Genomic DNA, 21795 nt, shown 5'->3' with positions numbered 1-21795 from the left:
CGTCTTAATCAGTTCCATTTGCTTCAAACATATCTTAGATGCGAGTAATGGGGAGTTGCGTTGGTGGATCTGTTTGAAACTTCTTTCTAAACCTTATTTGCTCTTCAGCACTTCATTCTTGCACTTCCAGTAGCACAAGATAAATTTCTGTTTCTCAAAGTTAATTTTGCTTCTTCCATTATTTCAAATAAGTTGTACCTGTAATAAAAAGTTTGAGTGAGTCATAATAATTACAATTGTGTATACGTTTTTTTTTTAGGCACCCTGTGTGTGTATGTACCCTGTGTGTGTATCTATGTGTATGTGTATGTGTGTGTGTGTGTATATATATATATACAGTATGTATGTATGTATGTGTATATGTATAGCTTTGTTTTCATTTAACTTTTGATAAAGGGACATTTAACTGGAAAAAAAATATTTTATACAAATTAAAGAGTAGCTATTACACTTGTTAAAGATATATAATAAATTTTTTCTGCATTCAAAATGTTATATAAAAATAGTTATAAATTGATATTAAAATCATCAGGAAATGCACATCACATACCTAGCAATGTTTTGGTATTACAGCTTTATCTGTAGACATTTACACTCCTCAACAGCATAAAAGCAAGTTGTTTTGTTTAAGAAAAAAAAACTGTTTAAAAAATAGTTCTCTAATACCTTTTACAATACATCCTTTTTGATAATATAGAACAAAAATAATTTTGGGATCCCTTAAATATATTTTATGTGCAGCAGCACTTCAGCACAGTTGTTTGATGTGAAATGGGACTGCGGCATTTTGTGTGTAATGAATATAATACAGGGCAACGTGTTGAGGTTGTATATGACTAAATATTAACGGATGGCTTATAGAGATCTAAGCTTGTTTTCTTGCCTGGCTTAGGCATCCTCTGTCATTTTTCTAGTAGATGTGGCATTTGCTTAAAAACATACACAGCTTAGATTGTATATGGAATTTCTAAGTAGCAAATTGTTTATAAATATATTTTGCTGTATTTCAAAAGGCTTATTGATCCGTAGCATAGTTTTGTTGAATTTAAAGCATTGTTTCCTTTTGAGGGCAGAAAAATAAAGTGTAGCATTGAAAATGTTTGTGACAAATAATTCTACATACAAAAGGGCATACAGTCTTGGAGAAATTACACAGCGATCAATAAACAACAAAACCTCCAGTTTTTCTATTGATTCACTTGTGGAGTATAGAATGCAGACAAAAAGTGCAGTTGTGTGCTTGTTATTGTTCATCATTTCACCTAATGCCTTACTTATTCATTAAAATAACTTCATAAAGAACCAACTACCTTCCTACGTTTGTCTGTTCTACGGGTTTTCTTTCAGAGACACATACAAAAACACCATGCTGATTTTCAGGGTTTGTTTAATATATCAGATAAGTACAGCTGTTATTTTAAAGCCATTGTGATACTGTTCTGAAATTTATTTATTTTTTCTTTATATCTAAAAGAAAGAAATTGCACCTACTAACAAACAATCCCTTAACAGAAAAAAAGTGTTTATTTTGTAAGATGTGTCTAAATTATTTTCAGTACATTTTTCACCAAATATTTTATAATAAAGTGATTATAATGCAGTAAATACACTGAAGGGTTTGTTCATTTCTGCACAGATTTTATTAGGGAATGAAATAATATATGGTGGGTGAGACTACTATATCCAGACCAGCTCATTTCTCAAAGCTGGCAACAGCTAGCTAAATCATTCTTACCGCTAGCTACCTAGATATTTTAGTCCTAAATAATTGTTCCCATTAAAGCACATACAATATTAGGGATTATACTGCCAGTGTTGGCAACTGCCATCTGTTCTAGTAGAGGCCCAAGGAGAAGAGGTTTGTATTCCCTGGGAGCCAGTAGTTTTTTCCAGGATTAAGGTGAGAAGGAAGGTTTGCTCCACTCAAGAGCAGACTCTGCAGTCAGGACTGAATTGAATGCAATCCAATGTGGGGTTATAACTAGTGGGCTGAGCTAGTAGACAGCCTGGCATACACAGCACCTCCTACAGGGCCACAGTGCTTTTCTAAAACAGCATATATATATATATATATATATATATATATATATATATATATATATATATATATATAACTAGGCGATAAGCCTGCCCAGAGGGCAGTCTATGTTTAAAAGAAAATACAAACCCCAAAGCTAATATTACAAAAAAATTAAAAATGTAAAATTACTGAAAAAAATAAACAAAGCTATCCAAAATAAAAAATGTAAAGCTAAAATAATGCCTCTATAAAAATAAAAAATCCCCCCAAAATAAAAACACCCCCTAATCTATATATAACTAGGCGATAAGCCTGCCCAGAGGGCAGTCTATGTTTAACCCCTTAATGACCGGACCATTTTTCAATTTTCTTACCCTTAATGACAATGGCTATTTTTACATTTCTGCAGTGTTTGCGTTTAGCTGTAATTTTCCTCTTACTCGTTTACTGTACCCACACATATTATATACCGTTTTTCTCGCCATTAAATGGACTTTCTAAAGATACCATTATTTTCATCATATCTTATAATTTACTAAAAAAAAATGATAAAATATGAGGAAAAAATGGAAAAATACACACTTTTTCTAACTTTGACCCCCAAAATCTGTTACACATCTACAATCACCAAAAAACACTGATGCTAAATAGTTTATAAATTTTGTCCTGAGTTTAGAAATACCCAATGTTTGCACGTTCTTGGCTTTTTTTTGCAATTTATGGGGCAATAAATACAAGTAGCACTTTACTATTTCCAAACCACTTTTTTTCAAAATTAGCGCTAGTTACTTTGGAACCCTGATATCTGTCATGTATATATTTTTTTTAGAAGACATCCCAAAGTATTGATCTAGGCCCATTTTGGTATATTTCATGCCACCATTTCACCGCCAAATGCGATAAAAAAAAAAAAAAAAAAGTTCACTTTTTCACAAATTTTGTCACAAACTTTAGGTTTCCCACTGAAATTATTTATAAACAGCTTCTGCAATTATGGCACAAATGGTTGTAAATTCTTCTCTGGGATCCCCTTTTTCAGAAATAACAGACTTATATGGCTTTGTGGTTGCGTTTTGGTAATTAGAAGGCCGCTAAATGCCGCTGCGCACCACACGTGTTTTATGTCCAGGAGTGAAGGGGTTAATTAGGGAGCTTGTAGGGAGCTTGTAGTGTTAATTTTAGCTTTAGTGTAGTGTAGTAGACAACCCCAAGTATTGATCTAGGCCCATTTTGGTATATTTTATGCCACCATTTCACCGCCAAATGCGAGCAAATAAAAAAAAAACTTTACATTTTTCACAATTTTAGGTTTCTCACTGAAATTATTTACAAACAGCTTGTGTTATTATGGCAGAAATTGTTGTAAAAGCTTCTCTGGGATCCCCTTTGTTCAGAAATAGCAGACTTATATGGCTTTGGCGTTGCTTTTTGGTAATTAGAAGGCCGCTAAATGCTGCTGCGCACCACACGTGAATTATGCCCAGCAGTGAAGGGGTTAAATTAGGTAGCTTGTAAGGAGCTTGCAGGGTTAATTTTAGAGATCAGCCTCCCACCTGACACATCCCACCCCCTGATCCCTCCCAAACAGCTCTCTTCCCTCCCCCACCCCACAATTGTTCCCCGCCATCTTAAGTACTGGCAGAAAGTCTGCCAGTACTAAATAAAAGAGTTTTTTTTTTTTTTAAATAAAAATAATAAAATATTTTAGTTGTGATGAACCCCTTCCTTAGCACCAACCTCCCTGATCCCCCCCTCCAGCTCTCTAACCCTCTCCCCTACCTAATTACCGCCATCTTGGGTACTGGCAGCTGTCTGCCAGTACCCAGTTTGGCCCCACAAACCAAAGTATTTTAATTTTATTTTTAATTATTTCTGTAGTGTAGCAGCCCCCCCACAATACCCCCACCCCCTCCCCCTCCCAGATCCTTTTTTATGGAAAAAAAATTTTTTTACTTTTTTTCCCCCTTCCTAACTTCATTGGTGTCAGTGTGGCTAATGCGTGCACGTGCGTCCACGTGCACACCCCCGTGCACGCGCGCGCGCATCGTGCACGCGCGCACACGCTCCCTCCTCCCACCCGGTCAAACGGCACCATCGCTACCAGTGCAGAGAGGGCCACAGAGTGGCTCTCTCTGCATCGGAAGCTTGTAAAGGGGTATTGCAGGATGCCTCCATATCGAGGCATCACTGCAATACCCTCAGAGCTGCTGGAAGTGGTTGTGATCACTTCCAGCACTCTGTTAGACAACTGACGTACCAGGTACGTCCATTGTCATTAACTGCTTGTTAATGCATGACGTACCTGGTACGTCAGTTGTCATTAAGGGGTTAAAAGAAACTACAAACCCCAAAGCTAATATTACAAAAAATTAAAAATGTAAAATTAGTGAAAAAAATAAACAAAGCTATCCAAAATAAAAAATGTAAAACTAAAATAATACCCCTATAAAAATAAAAAAATCCCCCCAAAATAAAAACACCCCCTTTCAATTTGGGGTACGTTGCATTCCTATTGGCTGAAATTTTTAAATCAGCCAATAGGATTAGAGCTACTAAAATCCTATTGGCTGTTCAAATCAGCCAATAAGATTTCAGTAGCTCTCATCCTATTGACTGATTCAAAAATTTCAGCCAATAGGAATGCAAGGTACCCTTGGGGTACCTTGCATTTAATCTTCACTGTGCCACAGAGGATCTCATAAAGAAGAGCCTCCACGTTGCTTTGGACCACCACTGAGAACTACCGCCCGCTCCGTGCTGCCTTCGCTCTGGATGAAGGTAGAAGATGATGGAGCCGCCTGGAAGAAGACCTTCTCCGCCGGACTTCAGGAACGGTGAGTACCTATTTGGGGCTTAGACTTAGGCTTTTTTTAAGATTAGGGATTTAAGGGGCAATTAAAAGAGCTGAATGGCCTTTTAAGGGCAGTAAAGGTGCTGAATGCCTTTTTAAGGGCAATGCCCATACAAATGCCCCTTTAGAGGGGTTTGGTGGGTGGGGGGTTTTACTGTTGCGGGGGACTTAGTATTTTTTAAATGAAAAAGAGCTGTTTAACTTTAAAGGGCTATTGGTAGAAGACCTTCTTCAGGAACGTACCTATTTGGGGGTTAGACTTAGGCCAATGGGTAGTTTAGGTTTTTTTAGTGTTAGGTTTTCTTATTTTGGGGGGTTTGGTAGATTGGGGTTTTTACTGTTAGGGGAGACTTAGTATTTTTTAAATGTAAAAGAGCTGTTTAACTTTTAAGGGCTATTGGTAGTTAAGCTTAGCTTAGGGGGTGTTTTTATTTTGGGGGGCTTTTTATTTTCATAAGAATTAGGTTTAATTTTTTTTTACTTTTGATAATTTTGTTTATTTTTTTCTGTAATTTTAGACTTTTTTTATTTTTTGTAATTTTTGTAATCTTAGGTTTTATTTTCAAATTAATTTTAGTTTTTTTTTTTATCTGTAACTTAGTTTATGTAATTGGGGTTAATTTATGGGGTGTTAGGTTAGGGGCCTTAGTAATTAAATTAGTTATTTGCGTTGTGGGGGTTTGGCAGTTTAGGAGTTAATAGGTTAATTAGGCTTATTGCGATGTGGGGGCTTTGCGGTTTAGGGGTTAATAGTTTAATTAGGTAGTTGGTGTTTGGTGGGTTAGGGGTTAATATTGTAATTTAGTTGGTGTTGTGGGGGTTTAAGGGTTAGGGTCTTTTTGTTAATACTTCGTGTGGGCGGTTAGGTTGTTTTTTTCTAAAAACTTTGTGCAGGCGGTAAGGTTTTTTTTTTTTTTTTCTTAATACTTTGTGTGGGTGGTTATTTATTTTTTATTTTTTTTGCGGGGGGGTTAGGTTTTTTTTGTTTGTTAATACTTCGTTCGGGCGGTTAGTTTTTTTTCTTTCTTCGTAATGCTGCTTCGTTTGCCTCTGCTGCATCCAGGTGTTGTGCAGACAACATTTCTTTGAGGATGCGTGGGCAGCTGGCGACACCGACGGACACGTTACAAACGCGATTATAGTATAGATCTGGTACATTTGAAGGGAAATTTCATCTGTCACTTTTCTTTAAAGGGACACTCAAGTCAAAATAAACTTTTATGATTCAGAAAGAGCATGCAGTTTTAAGACACTTTCCAATTTACTTCCATTATCACATTTTACACAACCTTGTTATTTACACACTTTCTGGGGAACAAGATCCTACTGAGCATGTGCACAAGCTCACAGGGTATACGTATACTAGTCTGTGATTGGCTTAAGTCTGTCACATGATACTGGGGGCCGGACAGTAGGAGAAAAAATACATTTGATAAACAAAAATCTACAGCTTTTTTGACATTCAGAGTAAGTGTTAAATCATTGTCTTTCTATTATGTACTTGTTAATTATACAATTCTACTGTATTCAGTAGTCCTTTAATCATTTCCTTTGTCTTTTAGATATCCCTGATCAAATTATAAGAGTATTCAAAGCAGATCAGCAAAGCTGCTATATCATCATCAGCAAGGACACAACTGCAAAGGAGGTGGTCAACCACGCATTGCACGAATTCAACCTTACGGGACCCTCGGATACATATTCACTCTGTGAAGTGTCAGTTAGTCCAGAGGGAGTTATCAAGCAGAGGCGGCTTCCAGACCAGTTCTCAAAACTGTCTGATAGAATTCAGCTTAATGGAAGGTAACAGTGTTAATAACATCATAGATAAAAAAAAAACATACCACAAGGCCTAACAAGTCTTTCTGCATTTCTCCTTGAGTTGTAAGCTAAATTAAAGGGATATGAAAGATAGAATTAAACTTGCGTGATTTAGATAGAGCGAGTCATTTTAAGACGTTTTAATTCATTTGTATTTTCAATGATACTTTTTAATCTTGGTATCCTTAGTTAAAAATGAATGTACATATCTGACACTACTGGGAGCTAGCTGGTGATTATTGGCTTTACACATTTTCCACTTGTCATTGGCTCACCAGATGTTTCAACTACGTCCCAATAGTGTATTGCTGATCTGGAGCAATCATTAACTATGTGTTTATTCCATTTGCAAGGGTTAAACACAGTTATATTTAAGCAGTAGTGCAATGATAAAATGCTCTGACATTTAATTACCTTATGCATAATCTCCCAGGCACACTTGATGTGTCTTGCAGTATATATTGCCCTTCTATGAAATTGCTATTGCATTGTCTTTTTATTACACACTAGTTATTTATGGCATTCTACTCTATTAGTCCTTTAAAGAAGTGCTGTTTTTCAAGTTACTGCTCAAACTTGAGATCATGATTCACCGTTCTGGTGTTGCATACGGTAATTGAAATTTCAGATGGATGATGGGGAATAACCTTACTTATTTCAGTGTTTTAAAGGGGCACTCAAGTCAAAATAAAGCTTTCATGGTTGAAATAGATCATGCCGTTTTAAGAGACTTTCCTATTTACTTCCATTATGAAATTTTGCACACTTTGAGGCATCAGCTACTACTGAGCATGTGCAAGAGACAGTGTATGCATTTATAAATCTGTGATTGGCTGAGAGCTGTCACATGATACAGGGAGCCAGCAAATTCAAATACATTTTGAAATTTGTCAGAACAAAATCTGCTGCTTATTTAAAAATAATAAAACGTGTCTCTTTATGATGTACTTGTTGATTGTTCTATTGTATTTAAGGGCCCGTTAAGTGATTGTACTACTTTAAACCTGTTTATAAGTGAAGAACAGAAAAGAGTCTTGCTAAAACAAAATATATGATTTTAACGCACACCGAAGCCTTTAGCTATGTGTCATTTACTAATACTTGAAGGAATGTTTATAGAGCAGATGTGAAATGAGTGCATGTTCTCAATAAAAACAAGTATTACAATTATTTTCGGCCTGCAGGTATTATTTGAAGAACAACATGGAGACTGAGACCTTGTGTTCGGATGAGGATGCTCAGGAACTGCTCCGTGAGAGCATCATATCTCTCCTCCAGCTGAGCACTATTGAGGTGGCTACACAGCTTTCTATGAGAGACTTTGACCTTTTCCGTAATATTGAACCCACTGAGTACATTGACGAACTTTTCAAGCTGGATTCCAAAACAGGCAGCACCCGACTCAAACAGTTTGAGGAAGTGATCAATCAAGAGACATTCTGGGTTGCCACTGAAATACTGAAAGAGTCAAATCAATTGAAAAGGATGAAGATTGTGAAGCATTTTATCAAGATCGCTCTTCACTGCCGAGAGTGCAAGAATTTCAATTCTATGTTTGCTGTTATAAGGTAAATGAAAGCTGAAATTACAATCTCTTTATTTCAAAACGAAGTCCAGGGTCCAGTGAAACTTTCTATTTAATTCCCTTCTTTTCTCTTACTTTATGGGTTAGTACTTTCCTAAAGGGAGATTGACTATAAATGAAATGTAAGTATACATAAGTGTATTTATTCATTTTCATATTAACATAATTTACTCCTCCAAATTGCACTTTCCTCTCACCTGGGACCACAAATCTATCCTTTTTTTAATGGCTGAATATCTAGACTGTTCTAGTTTAAAAATAAAATAATGTATTTTATTTGTAACTCATTTGTTTTTAACCTATTTAACTGATTTCATTTTAACCAATGCAAAGTACCTAAATATTTACTGTAGTCACAGTTGTGCTACTGTGCCATGCCAGATGAGCTTGTGGGCAAATCAATGGCAAGTATGCTCGAGTACGCTCCAGTCTATGTCGGAATCCTCTTCTGCAAAAGAATGGGTGTGTTCCCCGAGCGGAAGGGGCATTTTTGACTGTGTTTAAAGGGACACTCAAGTCAAAATTAAACTTTCATAATTCAGATAGAGCATGCAGTTTTAAACAAGTTTCCAATTTACTTCTATTAACAATTTTATATTTACACTTTTTGAGTCACCATCTCCTACTGAACATGTGCAAGAATTTACAGAACATATGTATATGCATTTGTGATTGGCTGATGGCTGTCACATGATACAAGAGGAGTGGAAACAGACAAAACTTTTAAATTTGTCAGAAAAAAAATCTACTCATTTGAAGTACAGACTAAGTGCTATTGCATTGTCTTGTTATCACGCATTTGTTGATTATGCAAATCTACTGTATTTACTGGTCCTTTAAACCATTTTAAGGAGTTAAACACATAGGGGCCTATTTATCAAGCTCCGTATGGAGCTTGAAGCCCTGTGTGTCTAGAGACCGCTGCTCCATAACCTGTCTGCCTGCTCTGAGGAGGCAGACAGCGATCGCCAGAAATCAACCCGATCGAATATGATCGGGTTGATTGACACCCCCTGCTAGCGTCCTAATTAGTATATGGAGCCATGCTATATTGATACAAGTTAATATATATGTAAGGAAAAGTCTTGACGTTCATCAAGTATAGTTTCCTGTGCTCTTTAATAAACTCATTGTTAATCAGCATTACAGTCATTATTGTAACTAGGAACTCTTAGCTTTTATAGTTAGTTTAGTAAGAATATTCTTTTTTTTAAGTTCAGAAGACTAAGGTATTCCTTAAAGTGATGGTAAATTCTTGCGTTTGTTATACCCTAGGATTTACCGGGGCCATAAATAAAGGGGACTTTCAGTCATGAAGTATAAAACTTAATTCTGAAAGTTCTTTTATTTGCGTTCAGTTTCTGCAAAACGTTTTTTTTTTTTATGAGGTGGTGTTTCCACCTCTTAGCCAATAGCGTGCCACCATCCAGCAGGACAAGCACGGCTATTGGCTTAGACGTGGAAACGTCACCTTATTAAAAAAAAAAAAAAACTTCAGGCAAATAAAGGTACTTTATATACTTCATGACTGAAAGTCCCCTTTATTTATAGCACTGGTAAATCCTAGCATTTTAAAAAACGCTAGGATTTACCATCACTTTAACCCCTCATAATAGTAATAAAATGTGATTTACTGTACATACAAACAAATGGGCAGGTTTTTTACTGATATATTCCAATTTCGTTCCACTTTAGAAAAACAATGTTTTATTCAGGCTTGTTGGCTATGTTTATCTAGACAACTGTTAGTGCTTAGTACACACATTAAAAAGGAATGTTTGGAACCTGCTTTAAACAGGCTTACATCATATAATGTTTATGGATTTATGGACTTAAAGGGATACAAAAGTCCAAATTAATCTTGCAAGAATCAGAGCATGTAATTTCCAGACACTTTTAAAATCACTTCTATTTTCAAATGTGCTTTGTTCTCTTGGTATCCATTGCTGAAAATGAATACGCACATATCCTACACTAGTGGGAGCTAGCTGGTGATTGGTGTCTGCACATATCTTACACTAGTGGGAGCTAGCTGGTGATTGGTGCCTGCACATATCCTACACTAGTGGGAGCTAGCTGGTGATTGGTGCCTGCACATATCCTACACTAGTGGGAGCTAGCTGGTGATTGGTGCCTGCACATATCCTACACTAGTGGGAGCTAGCTGGTGATTGGTGCCTGCACACATTTGTCTCTTGTGATTGGCTAACTAGATGGTACGTGAGGTATTAGTATTTCATTGCTATATTAAAAAGTAAGTTACAACCCAACTTCATTACAATTAATGAATTAAATCTAAAATATTTCTTCTATTCCCAAACTGATTATACTTAGTGGGAAGTTTACCATCACTTTAAAGTCAGGATGTAGTTTTTCCCCCACTATTTAAACATATGTATATTAACTAAGTATCTCCACAATGCACTTTTCTGGAAAAAAAGCAGCAAGGCAGAAATACCAACATATATATATTTTTTTAGCTTTTTTATGTACTTTCAAATGTACTTATGTTTTCTAATTTGGTTCATTCTCTTGGTATCTTTGTTGAAAAGCATATGTAGGTAGGCTTAGGAGCAGCAATGAACTACTGGACGCTAGTTGCTGATTGGCGCCAGCACACAGATGCCTGTGTTATCTACTTTTATACATTCTTTTGATATCCTTTGTTGCAATGCCTACCTAGGTTTAGGAACAGCAATGCTCTACTGGCAGCTAGCTACTGATTGGTGGCTGCATATATATATATATATATATAATTGTTGTGATTGGCTCAACCAATAAATTCAGATAGCTCCCATTAGTGCATTGCTGCTCCTTCTACAAAGGATGCTAAGAGAATGAAGCAAATTTGATAATAGAAGTAAATTGGAAAGTTATTTAAAATCGTATCTGAATCTTGAAAGAATAATTTTGGATGTCATGTCTCTTTAAATAGTGAGTGGCTTGTTGGAATGTTCAATTATATCTGATAGAGCTCACAATGATTCTTCCTATTTTTATGGTATCATTCTGTCTGTATTATGTTGAATTTTATCCCACATCATTAACACTTTGTCAGAATAAATCAGATTTTTGTTTCTTGCTTTGTTAGTGGACTGAACCTTGCACCTGTGGCCAGATTACGTGGCACTTGGGAAAAGTTACCCAGCAAGTACGAGAAGCTCCTACGAGACCTGCAGGATCTTTTTGATCCATCAAGAAATATGGCAAAATACCGCAACATCCTTAGCAGTCAGAGCATGCAGCCTCCTATTATCCCCCTCTTTCCAGTTGTCAAGAAGGATATTACATTTCTTCATGAAGGTATTCTGAAAACTAATAAGGGAAAGCAGAGTATAATATATACTGAGTTCTTTTGCTTTCTGAGGTTCTGTACAAATGATTAAACACACGGTGTGCTGAATAGCCTTTCTTACTGTTTAACGCACTGATATACCCTTTGATTGAATTGTTATGCAGAGTAGATTGGATGAGACAGAACATGCCGTGGAAACTATGCAGATTAGTCTGCAGCTTGAATATATTAAACTTCATACTGGTTACTGACTCAGCTAGCTAGCAAATAAAATGTGGCACATAAGTTAACAGAATGACCCTTACGCTGAAATAATATTTATTGAGAACTTGACAGCTGTACAGATTTTATACTTCACTGGCTTTTTTTTGTCAGTGTTATTTACCAAGAGGTTGCCGCTTGCAGTGCAGTTTCTTTTTGGAAACTTTTTTAAAATCAATATTAAAAGAAATAAGACATTTAAAAATATTGCTTTGTAATAAACTGTAAAATGCTAATTAGAAATAACTTAAACATTAAAAATATTTTAGGGGCAATTACATTTTTTTATCTTACATATGAAATAGCAAAATAAATAAAAAATTGATTTTCATGAAAATCTTTTTAAATTAAAAATGAAATGAATGGGAAATGCTTTGTGTAGAACTGATATCTAGATATAATTTGTTTACTCGCTGATAATGACACAGCTATGTAGATGACAAGGACAAAGCTCCCAGAGCCACCTGACAAGAAAAGGTGGGTTTATTCAGCACAAGAAAAAACATTTAAAAAGAAAAAGATGGATTTAATTTTAATACAGGAATATAAGTCAGCACCAGTGGCTACAAAATCATTTTTAATTCTATTTATATATTTTATATATGTGGTTTTAATTGTGTATTCTCGATAAGCCTTAAATGTCATTACAGGTAAACACATCTAGCTATGCATGAGTTGTGTATGTTTATACATAGTAAGTGATATTACAGAAACACTGTATTACATATTACAGAAACAATTTACTAGAAGCTTTGCTAAAATGTTTACATTGGGAAAAGTACTTCGAATCAAAACTGAAATGCACTGATGTCCATTAAAGGGATAGAAAAGTCAAAATTGAATTATGTGTGGGTGCATTTCAATTTAAATCAGAAGCATTTGTGCTATATACTTTCATTAGCAAAAATGCTTCTATTAAAAGTTCTTACTAGTTTTCAGCAGCATACGCACATAGTACCACCAGTATTCACACACCACACCTCAGCTAGTCAGCAGTGGCTTATATCATGAAGGCTTCACTAATGCACTAAAGCGTTGTTTTAAATACTGGTGCACGGACCCTCACTGCATATGCGTTTATGCTGCTGAAAACCAGTATATAACTTTTACTAGAAACATTTTTGCTGATGGAAGTATATTGCAAAAATGCTTCTATTTAAAACTGAAATGCTGTATGCTTTTTTATATTTCTGTCCCTTTAAGAACCCAAATACAAGTCTGCTTACATTGTGCTCCTATTTAAAATACCTTTTCGTACTAAATATCTGTTTTTCCTTTGTTTTGATTTTTTATTACATAGGAAATGATTCTAAAGTAGATGGTTTGGTAAATTTTGAGAAACTCCGAATGATTGCCAAGGAAATCCGCCATGTTGTCCGCATGACTTCTGCTAATATGGACCCAGCGGTTATGTTTAGACAAAGGTACATCATTCCCAAGGAGTAGAATGTTTATATGTTTACGTTGCATTATTTTTTGGGTACATTGCTATATTTTCCTTTGTGATGTGATGCATATTGTGGTCCCTGAAGTCAAAGGAATTTTATTCTTGCAAAGATAAAAACCGGATGTAATTACCAATGACATAATTATGACTTTTACATAACTTAACACTGTTTCTTTGTATGATTTAATAATGTTCCATAATGTATTTTATTGAAAATATCTTTATTTACTTTTTCCTTTAAAGAGTCACGAAACCCAATTTGTTCTCTCATTATTCAGATAGAGCATACGAATTTCCTTCTATTATAAAATTAATTTCATTCTCTTGGTATCATTTTTTTGAAGAAGCAGCAATGCACTACCGAAAGCGAGCTGAACACATTGGGCGAGCCAATGACAAGATGCATTTATGTGCAGCCACCAATCAGCAGCTCTCTCCCAGTAGTGCATTGCTTCTCCTTCAACAAAGGATGCCAAGAGAATGAAAGACATTTGATAATAAAAGTAAATTGAAAAGTTGTTTAAAATTGTGTACTCTATCTGGTGATGCTTTAAATATCATAAATCTTAAAAAAAATGTTTTTTTTTTCTGGAGCACGTCATCAGACAATGCAGTCCTTATGTATTAGCAGGGGCAGCTGACTGTACAGTGACATCAGCTCCAGAAACTATTTGCCCCAAGCTGTAGTATTCCCTTTGATAAAACATTACAGTATATTTTCCATGTGAGTTAAACGAGGTAGGTTCCTTTATTTTTTATGGTCTTAAACAATAGTTGCTAAATCGGATACAATGATTTGTAGTTTTTTGCGCGCATATTGTTTGGTAATTTTTGTAATTACGGCAATACATTTGTTTTACACATCATGCCTCCTGTAATATCAGAAGCAAGTTGATACATAGGAAGTTTGGCTGGATTTCAGTAAAACATTCCTTTTTGCTAATTTTTTAAATATATATTTTTATACAGCTGTTAAAGTTTTAAACTACCCAAAAAAAAACAGGTGGACTACTTTCAAATCTGAGCTTTCATTGAGTATGTATGGTTAAAGAAATAGAAAATATTAGTTACCGTTAGACCTTCTCTAAAGTATGTGTTTAAAGCTTTTCACTATTGGGTTATTAATGTTAGATTTTTATAGCCCAGTCCTCCGTAAAACCTCCTGCTGTTGTTTTCAAAATGTAAAAAAAAATAATATCACCCAGTATTGAATCAATTAGCTGCCATGTTTTCATTTTTCTTGGACCATTTATATTTTCTTCCATGAAAGTCTGCAGAAACTCTTTAATGTCTTAGAAAAGCCTGTTTCATAGGTTTTCTACCGTTTCTTAATTTTATCGAAGTTTAAGAAATCCAGATTTTACCAATAAAAGTTACGTGGAAGGCTGTTTATTTAAATAGCAGTGATTATAATGCATTTCAATACCATAGAATTGGAAGGAAAAAGCTACCAGATATGATTACAAAGGCCTCTCACAACAAACTCTCTAATTTGGTTGAAATCAGGCTGGATTTGGTTTAAATCAAGGTTAATATCACTAGTCAGTAAGACCGATTTCAATCATGGTTTTCATTTTTAGAATAATATCTTTTTCAAGTTATATCAGATCATTACTGATTTGGTTATTTATCATTAGATATGCATGGATAGATCATTGAAATTAATACATTAAATTATTGGTACGTGAATTATCCCCAGTTTAATAGGCTTATCATTCATATTTGATCAATTTTTCAGCTGTACTTTATTGCAAGCAGAAAAATGATTACCAGTGAATGAGACAAAAAAGTAGCATATTTATGTTAAATCCAAAATGAATGTAGTTTATCTGCTAGATAAAACAATAACTATTCAAAGAAAAGACTATGCTGAGAATAAAATGCCAATGTATGTTTAAACAATCATAAAATTAGCTTAAAGAGGTTTTAAAACTTTCTAATTTACTATTGTCAGCACATTTTATTTGCTCTTTTGGTAGCTTTTGTTGAAAAGCAGGGACTTACGCTTAGGAGCGTGCACGTCTGGGGCACTAAATGGCAGCAGATTTGCAAGTGTACTAAATGGCAGCATTATTTCCCTCCATGTAGTGTCCAGATACCTACCTAGGTATCTCTTCAACAAAGAATAACATGGAAACAAAGCAAATTTGACAATAGAAGTAAATTGGAAACTATTTAAAAATAGTTTTGGGGTTTTTAAATACTAATTCTCAGGCTAGGCTAGTTAGGGACAGCTATAAATGTGTAACCGTCTGGAGAATTAATTCCCACTTTTAATTGGAATTGGAAAGCATATCATTTTCAAGAAAATGGGACAAAATCAATAATGAAAGCAAATTGTATTACTGCATATAATTAAACAGTTTATATTGCATTTTTTGCATCTTTATTTATAAAAATCTTTTGAGTGTACATACAGTGGAAACAACAGCATTAAAGGGACACTGAACCCAATTTTTTTTCTTTTGTGATTCAGATAGAGCATGCAATTTTAAGCAACTTTCTAATTTATTCCTATTATCAATTTTTTTTCATTCTCCTGGTATGTTTATTTGAAAAGCAAGAATATAAGTTTAGATGCTGGCCCTTTTTGGGAACAACCTAGATTGTCCTTGCTGATTGGACAGCACCAATAAACAAGTGCTGTCCATGGTTCTGAACCAAAAATGTGCTGGCTCCTTAGCTTAGATGCCTTCTTTTTCAAATAAAGATAGCAAGAGAACAAAGAAAAATTGATAATAGGAGTAAATTAGAAAGTTGCTTAATATTGCATGCTCTATCTGAATCATGAATGAAAAATTTTTGGTTCAGTGTCCCTTTAATCATACAATATAGAAACAACATGCAGTTATTCACTTTTTAGAAATAGACTCAACTCTGTTCCACTTAGGCAAGGTATAGAATTTGGGCTGCAAATAAAGCACTGTATTTTTTTCTGTATTCCTAATGACTTGTTATACCAGCTGCAGAGTATTATTTAAATGTATTGTAAGTTGTTCTCATTCTTTTCTTTTTGCAACTGAGCACATTATGCGGAAAACATTTACCGTACAGTTTTCCCTTTGTGTACAAGACGTACTTTTTATTGGCATTTTTGGATACTGTTTGATGCTCTGGAAGTTATGTTGTTAATGCGTTACTTCCATGTCCATTTAAGATTGTGTTTTGTGTGTGTGTGACGCATCATATTTATACAAAACCATATATTCAGGAAAGATCGCAAAACCCACCCAGACAATCTAGTTCTCAGTTTGGTGTCATTTCACTGCTTCCATCTTTGTACTTACGCTTAAAGGTCTTATACTATAGTAAACATTGGTTTAGACAAATTCAGTATGATCTCTTCATGTTTCTGATGTTCGGAGAATTTGTTTAGCGTTACATGTATAGTATATCTGTTTTGGTTTTTTTTTAATTTTCAAAGGTTGCATAAAAAAATATTACTATAACTCAAAATTCTCCCTCATTTGTTAAAGGCACTAAACACTCAGTTGTGCATTTCATATTGCATGTTTTAAACATTACAAATAAGTTTGTCATAAAACGCAGTGATCTAAAGACTAAAAAACCTTATTCTTAGAAAAGATGCAGCTTTTGAAAAAGTGTCTGGCAACAATTTTTTTTCTTTATAAAGTTTAAGTATAAATAAGGCCAGAACAGCCAGTCCAGTATTTTAGATTAAAAACTTTAGTGATGTTGAAGGAATCATTTATAGCAGATTATCCTTGATTTTTTTGATTTTTTTTTACAGGGATTGTATATTATAGTTACTATATACTCCTTTGTTCGTGGTATTTTAAGTTTTATATCATTACACAGTAATGGGGTCCTTTATAGTTTGTAAAAATTAAATTGCTGGTGTTAAATGAATTTTAAATATAGATCTTAAGGGTCCTATGACAAAAAAAATCATTGGGAACCACTTGTCTAAATAAAGCATAGAAAAATGGCCCTGAACCACTAGTCTTATTTTAAGAAGGTTAGCATTTTATTATAAATCTGCAATGAACATGAGAAAGTGGCAATGTTGTTTTTAATGTTATTTAAATGTCATACATTTGGCAGCAAAGAATAGGCAACATTCGCTAACCCTTGAACCAGTGCAGTCTTGCCCGTTCCTTAAGTATTCTAAAAAGCTTATTCCCTAAAGCTCACTAATTTCTCTTTTCTCTTGAGAATGAGCTCCGTAAAATAATGTAGGAGATGGTAAAAGGTGTCACTAAATTTTGTCAGTCAGTGCGATAGAACTGGGTTGGTAAAGCTTTGGGAGAGGCCAACATACTTTCAGTTTGACTATAGGACAGTGGTTGACAAATCTGTTTAATATTTAGCAGCAAGGAATAATATTTAGGAGCCAGACAGTGGTATTTTTATGTAGATATGTGGAAAATAACCTAAAAAGTTAGGAACCAGGGTTAAAATTCTAGAAGCCAGTGGCTACCTGGATCCCGAGTTTGTCGAGCCCTGCTCTAGGAGAATGTCTGTGTAGAACATCTAGATGGGTTCAGTCTGGGCTTTATTTACACCATGATGTAGTAAAAGTGGACATGCCAAGAGCTGACATTTCAAGGGAATACAAATATGTTGTCTAGGCTTCAGATCGGCTCTTGTTGTTTAAACCTTCCCTTTAAATGCTTGTTAAAACATGTGAGGTTTGTTCTTTCTATATTAGCTGTCCGGACATACTAAATCATTGTATCATTAGTACACATGTGTAATAAGTTTTGTTCCATGTATCCATTCTCATGCTTTTCTTCTTGCATCTGTGTATTACATCTCTCCTGTCTAATTCACAACTCTTTTTCCTGTGCTTTTCCTATTCAAATACATGCTTCAATGTGTGTGGCTCTTGCTTGCAGGAAGAAGAGGTGGAGAAGTTTAGGGTAAGTATATAAAGGAAAGAAAATACACTCATTGGTTGTGTAACTCTTTAACCTATTGCATCCTGCATGCATCTGACATACAGCATGTATGCTATTAACCCATCTAATTATTATGTTTTTGTGAAATGCCTAGTCAGGGGTCATATGATGTCTTGGATGTTGGCTATATTCATGCTGTGCATTGTGGGTATGCAGTCTTTGTCTGTGTGAGACAGATCAAGTATCGTCCTTGTGCTATCATTTTACATTTATGGTTAAAAAAAATAAACAAAAATTATCCGGTGAGGAGATTGTTTTACAGTTTCAGTAGGGATAACTGTCTGAGGTCTCTATACACAGGGCTATCTTTAGGCTAAATGTTAAAAAACATATCTATTTTTTTGCTTCCTAAATACATATAGTTTCCCTTTAAGACTTATACATTTTCAATGTATGGGTTTGGTTTAAGAAAACATATGAAAGATTTCTTTTTTATTCCAAATTTTAATACAGGTTATTATTTTATTGCTAAAGTGTTAGCAAATTCTGAAGTACTTGAGTGTGGAGCAAAACTTCACTAATTTACTGCAAATAAGTAATAACAGGAGGAAGAATTAGGCCATTAGTGCTCAAAATACAGTTATGACTTAGCAGGAATAGAAAAGTTGTCCAAGCTAAGGTTTTGCAGTCACCCTGTGGCCCTCCAGTGTTTTGATCTGTTCTCCCTCCTCCATGGCTCTTCTTTGCAATATACAGAGCCCCATCTTATTTTATTAGGGTCATTTGTAAGAATCCAAAGAACAGATTTATGGGTTTGTGACATTTTTCTTGCTATTTTAAAGTTAAAGTATATTTTAATGTTGTACTGGTAGTTCTAATAACGTCTTCCATTTTCTTTTTCTTCACAACCATTTATTATATTCTTTAGAAATTTCCACTTAAAATATGTTACATTTCAGATCTTCGCTTAACAGATGGTCACACATTAAAATAATGACCAATAGACAATAGTTTTTTTTTTTTTTTAGTTCATAGATTACATTTTTTTAAATCTAATCTACTATGAAATGTTTATTTTTGTTTGTTGTAGTATAAAAAACATTTCAATATATTTTGTAATTATTTTTTCTACCCCTTTTTCCTGTTATTTACCTTGTAAGTTCTTTTTTTTTCACTGCCCTAGAGATGCTGGAGGGGAACTTGCAGACTTCAAACTATGACTCTGCAACATGCCACACAGCCATTGCTTGATCAATGCAGGATCTTAATTTTATTTTTTTTTACAGCAGAAGAGATAAGATAAACCTGCTTGATAGTCTTGAAAGGGTAGATTACTGGGGGAGGGGGGGTACAAAAAGGATTAAATATGGGCCTTGTTCTTTATCAGTATGATGAAAAAAAATTATAACCAGGTAGATGAAGTAGAAAAAGAAATTAGGAACCAATGTAATTGTTGAGAACATTCCCTTAAAGGGACAGTCTACACCAAAATTGTTATTGTTTAAAAAGATAGATAATGCTTTAATACCCATTCCCACGCTTTGCACAACAAACATTGTTATATTAATATACTTTATATAATTTAAACCTCTAAATTTCTGCCTGAATCTAAGCCACTATAGACAGCCTCTTATCACATGCTTTTTTATTAGCTTTTCACAAGAGACTGCTAGCTCATGTGAGCCATATAGATAACATTGTGCTTTTTTCGTGGCGTTGTTGCTGACACTGCACTAATTGTCTAAAATGCAAGTCAACAGATAATAATAAATAGCCATGTTATAAGGGGGCAGTCTGCAGAGGCTTAGATACAAGGTAATCACAGAGGTAAAAAGTATATTAATATAACCATGTTGGCTGTGCAAAACTGGGAACTGGGTAATAAAGAGATTATCTATATTTTTAAACAATAACATTTTTGGAGTAGACTGTCCCTTTAAGACAAAAGTAGATTGCCTGTAGTAGGGGTAGCACCTGGTAGGACTTGTATACACAACACTTATAACTGAATTATAGAGATATTAAGCTTCACACTGTTGGTAATCCTGCAATAAATCATGTAACATTTTCATTTTACAATTTTACAATAATCCATGCAACTCTTGCTTCCATCTGTATAGCAAATAAAGGAGTCGTTTGCTTTAAATGAAGGTGCCGGACTGTGGCTAAGAAATGAATCTTATATACAGGAATCCTTCAGACTAGTGTATATTACTGCAAATCTGTTGGACTAAATGCTCACCATTTCTCCATATGAAAAATATTCTTAAAGGGACATGAAACCTGCGAACAACTTTCCAATTTATTTCTATTATCATATTTTCTTCATTCTCTTTGTATACTTTGTTGAAAAGTAGGGAGTTAAGCTTAGGGGCATGCACCTGTCTGCAGCACCATATGGCAGCGGTTTTGCAGTAATATTATACTTTTTTAAGACTACTAGATGGCAACACATTCCTGTGTTTTTGTGCTCCAGACATGTGCATATCAAGGTATCTCTTTAACAAAGAATACCATAAGAACAACGCAAATTTGCTAATAGAAGTAAATTGGAAACTGTTAAACAATTGTATGCTCTGTCTAAACTGCAAAAGAAAAATTTGGGGTTTCAGGTTTCTTTAATGTGACCCTTTATAAAAAAAAGTTGGATGTTGAGTGAGCTTTAGATTTTGTTGTTACTATACATAAAATCCTACAATTATTATAGTGATATATATAATATAGAGAAAAAAGGTTTAGCCTTTTGTTTAATTGATTAGAGACTTATTGTAGAAAGTGATGACTTTGTTGTTATTTAAAGTAGTATAAAACACAGATTATTCTATTGTTTCTCAAAAAAACTTTAGTTCACTAATGAAAATGTTTCAGTTGCTGTCAAATCTAAAAAAAAAACTAACTGTAAAGTGAATTAACAGAGATTGCTCTTCTTTAAAGTGTAATTTTTGGGACTTCTTTTTTTACAATTAGGAATGAGCGCCCTCTTGTGGTAGTAATTTAATATTTATTTAGTGCGTTTTTTTGCCTTTGCTTTTGTGTGTGTGATAATATGTTAAAATATGTTAAAGCCCTTGGGGAGACTTGTTAGTTTGCTTAAAGTTTTAGTACATGGTACGACTTTAAATATGTACGGATGGTATAAAAATGTTATTACAGGTTCTAATTCTGTAAAGAGCAGATAGATGTTTCAAATACTTGAAAGATTTAGTTGTCTGTAATAACTGTTTTCAATCAGAGAATTCCAGTTTGCTTTAGGTTAATTGAAATATGCATAAGAATGTTTTATTTTTTTAATAAAAAAAAGTAATTCTTTATATGGTACCATTCATTGCATGGTAGAAATGACTTAGAGTCTGGATTATAGAACTTAAAGGGACACTGTACCCAATTTTTTTCTTTTGCAATTCAGAAAGAGCATGCAATTTTAAGCAACTTTCTAATTTACTCCTATTATCAATTTGTCTTCGTTCTCTTGCTATCATTATTTGAAAAAGAAGGCATCTAAGCTTTTTTTTGGTTTCAGTACTCTGGACAGCACTTTTTTTATTGGTGGATGGATTTATCCACCAATCAGCAAGGACAACCCAGGTTGTTCACCAAAAATGGGCCGGCATCTAAACTCACATTCTTGCATTTAAAATAAAGATACCAAGAGA

The 21795-nt window shown here is 34.4% G+C and overlaps 1 protein-coding gene across 1 annotated transcript in view; it reads left to right on the top strand.

Annotated features, from left to right (window-relative positions):
- RAPGEF6 (Rap guanine nucleotide exchange factor 6) overlaps window positions 1–21795 on the top strand; it is an 899247-nt gene that overhangs the window by 823020 nt on the left and 54432 nt on the right. The window contains exons 18-22 of the mRNA XM_053717222.1: window positions 6434–6674; window positions 7877–8260; window positions 11369–11580; window positions 13134–13257; window positions 18140–18163. Of these exons, the coding sequence (XP_053573197.1) occupies window positions 6434–6674; window positions 7877–8260; window positions 11369–11580; window positions 13134–13257; window positions 18140–18163 (985 nt within the window). The remainder of the gene's footprint in view (window positions 1–6433; window positions 6675–7876; window positions 8261–11368; window positions 11581–13133; window positions 13258–18139; window positions 18164–21795) is intronic.

The sequence above is a fragment of the Bombina bombina genome, chromosome 6, assembly GCF_027579735.1.
Source record: "Bombina bombina isolate aBomBom1 chromosome 6, aBomBom1.pri, whole genome shotgun sequence".
Taxonomy (NCBI): domain Eukaryota; kingdom Metazoa; phylum Chordata; class Amphibia; order Anura; family Bombinatoridae; genus Bombina; species Bombina bombina.
Note: the sequence above shows the minus strand (reverse complement) of the source record. Positions and strands in the feature narration are given on the sequence as shown.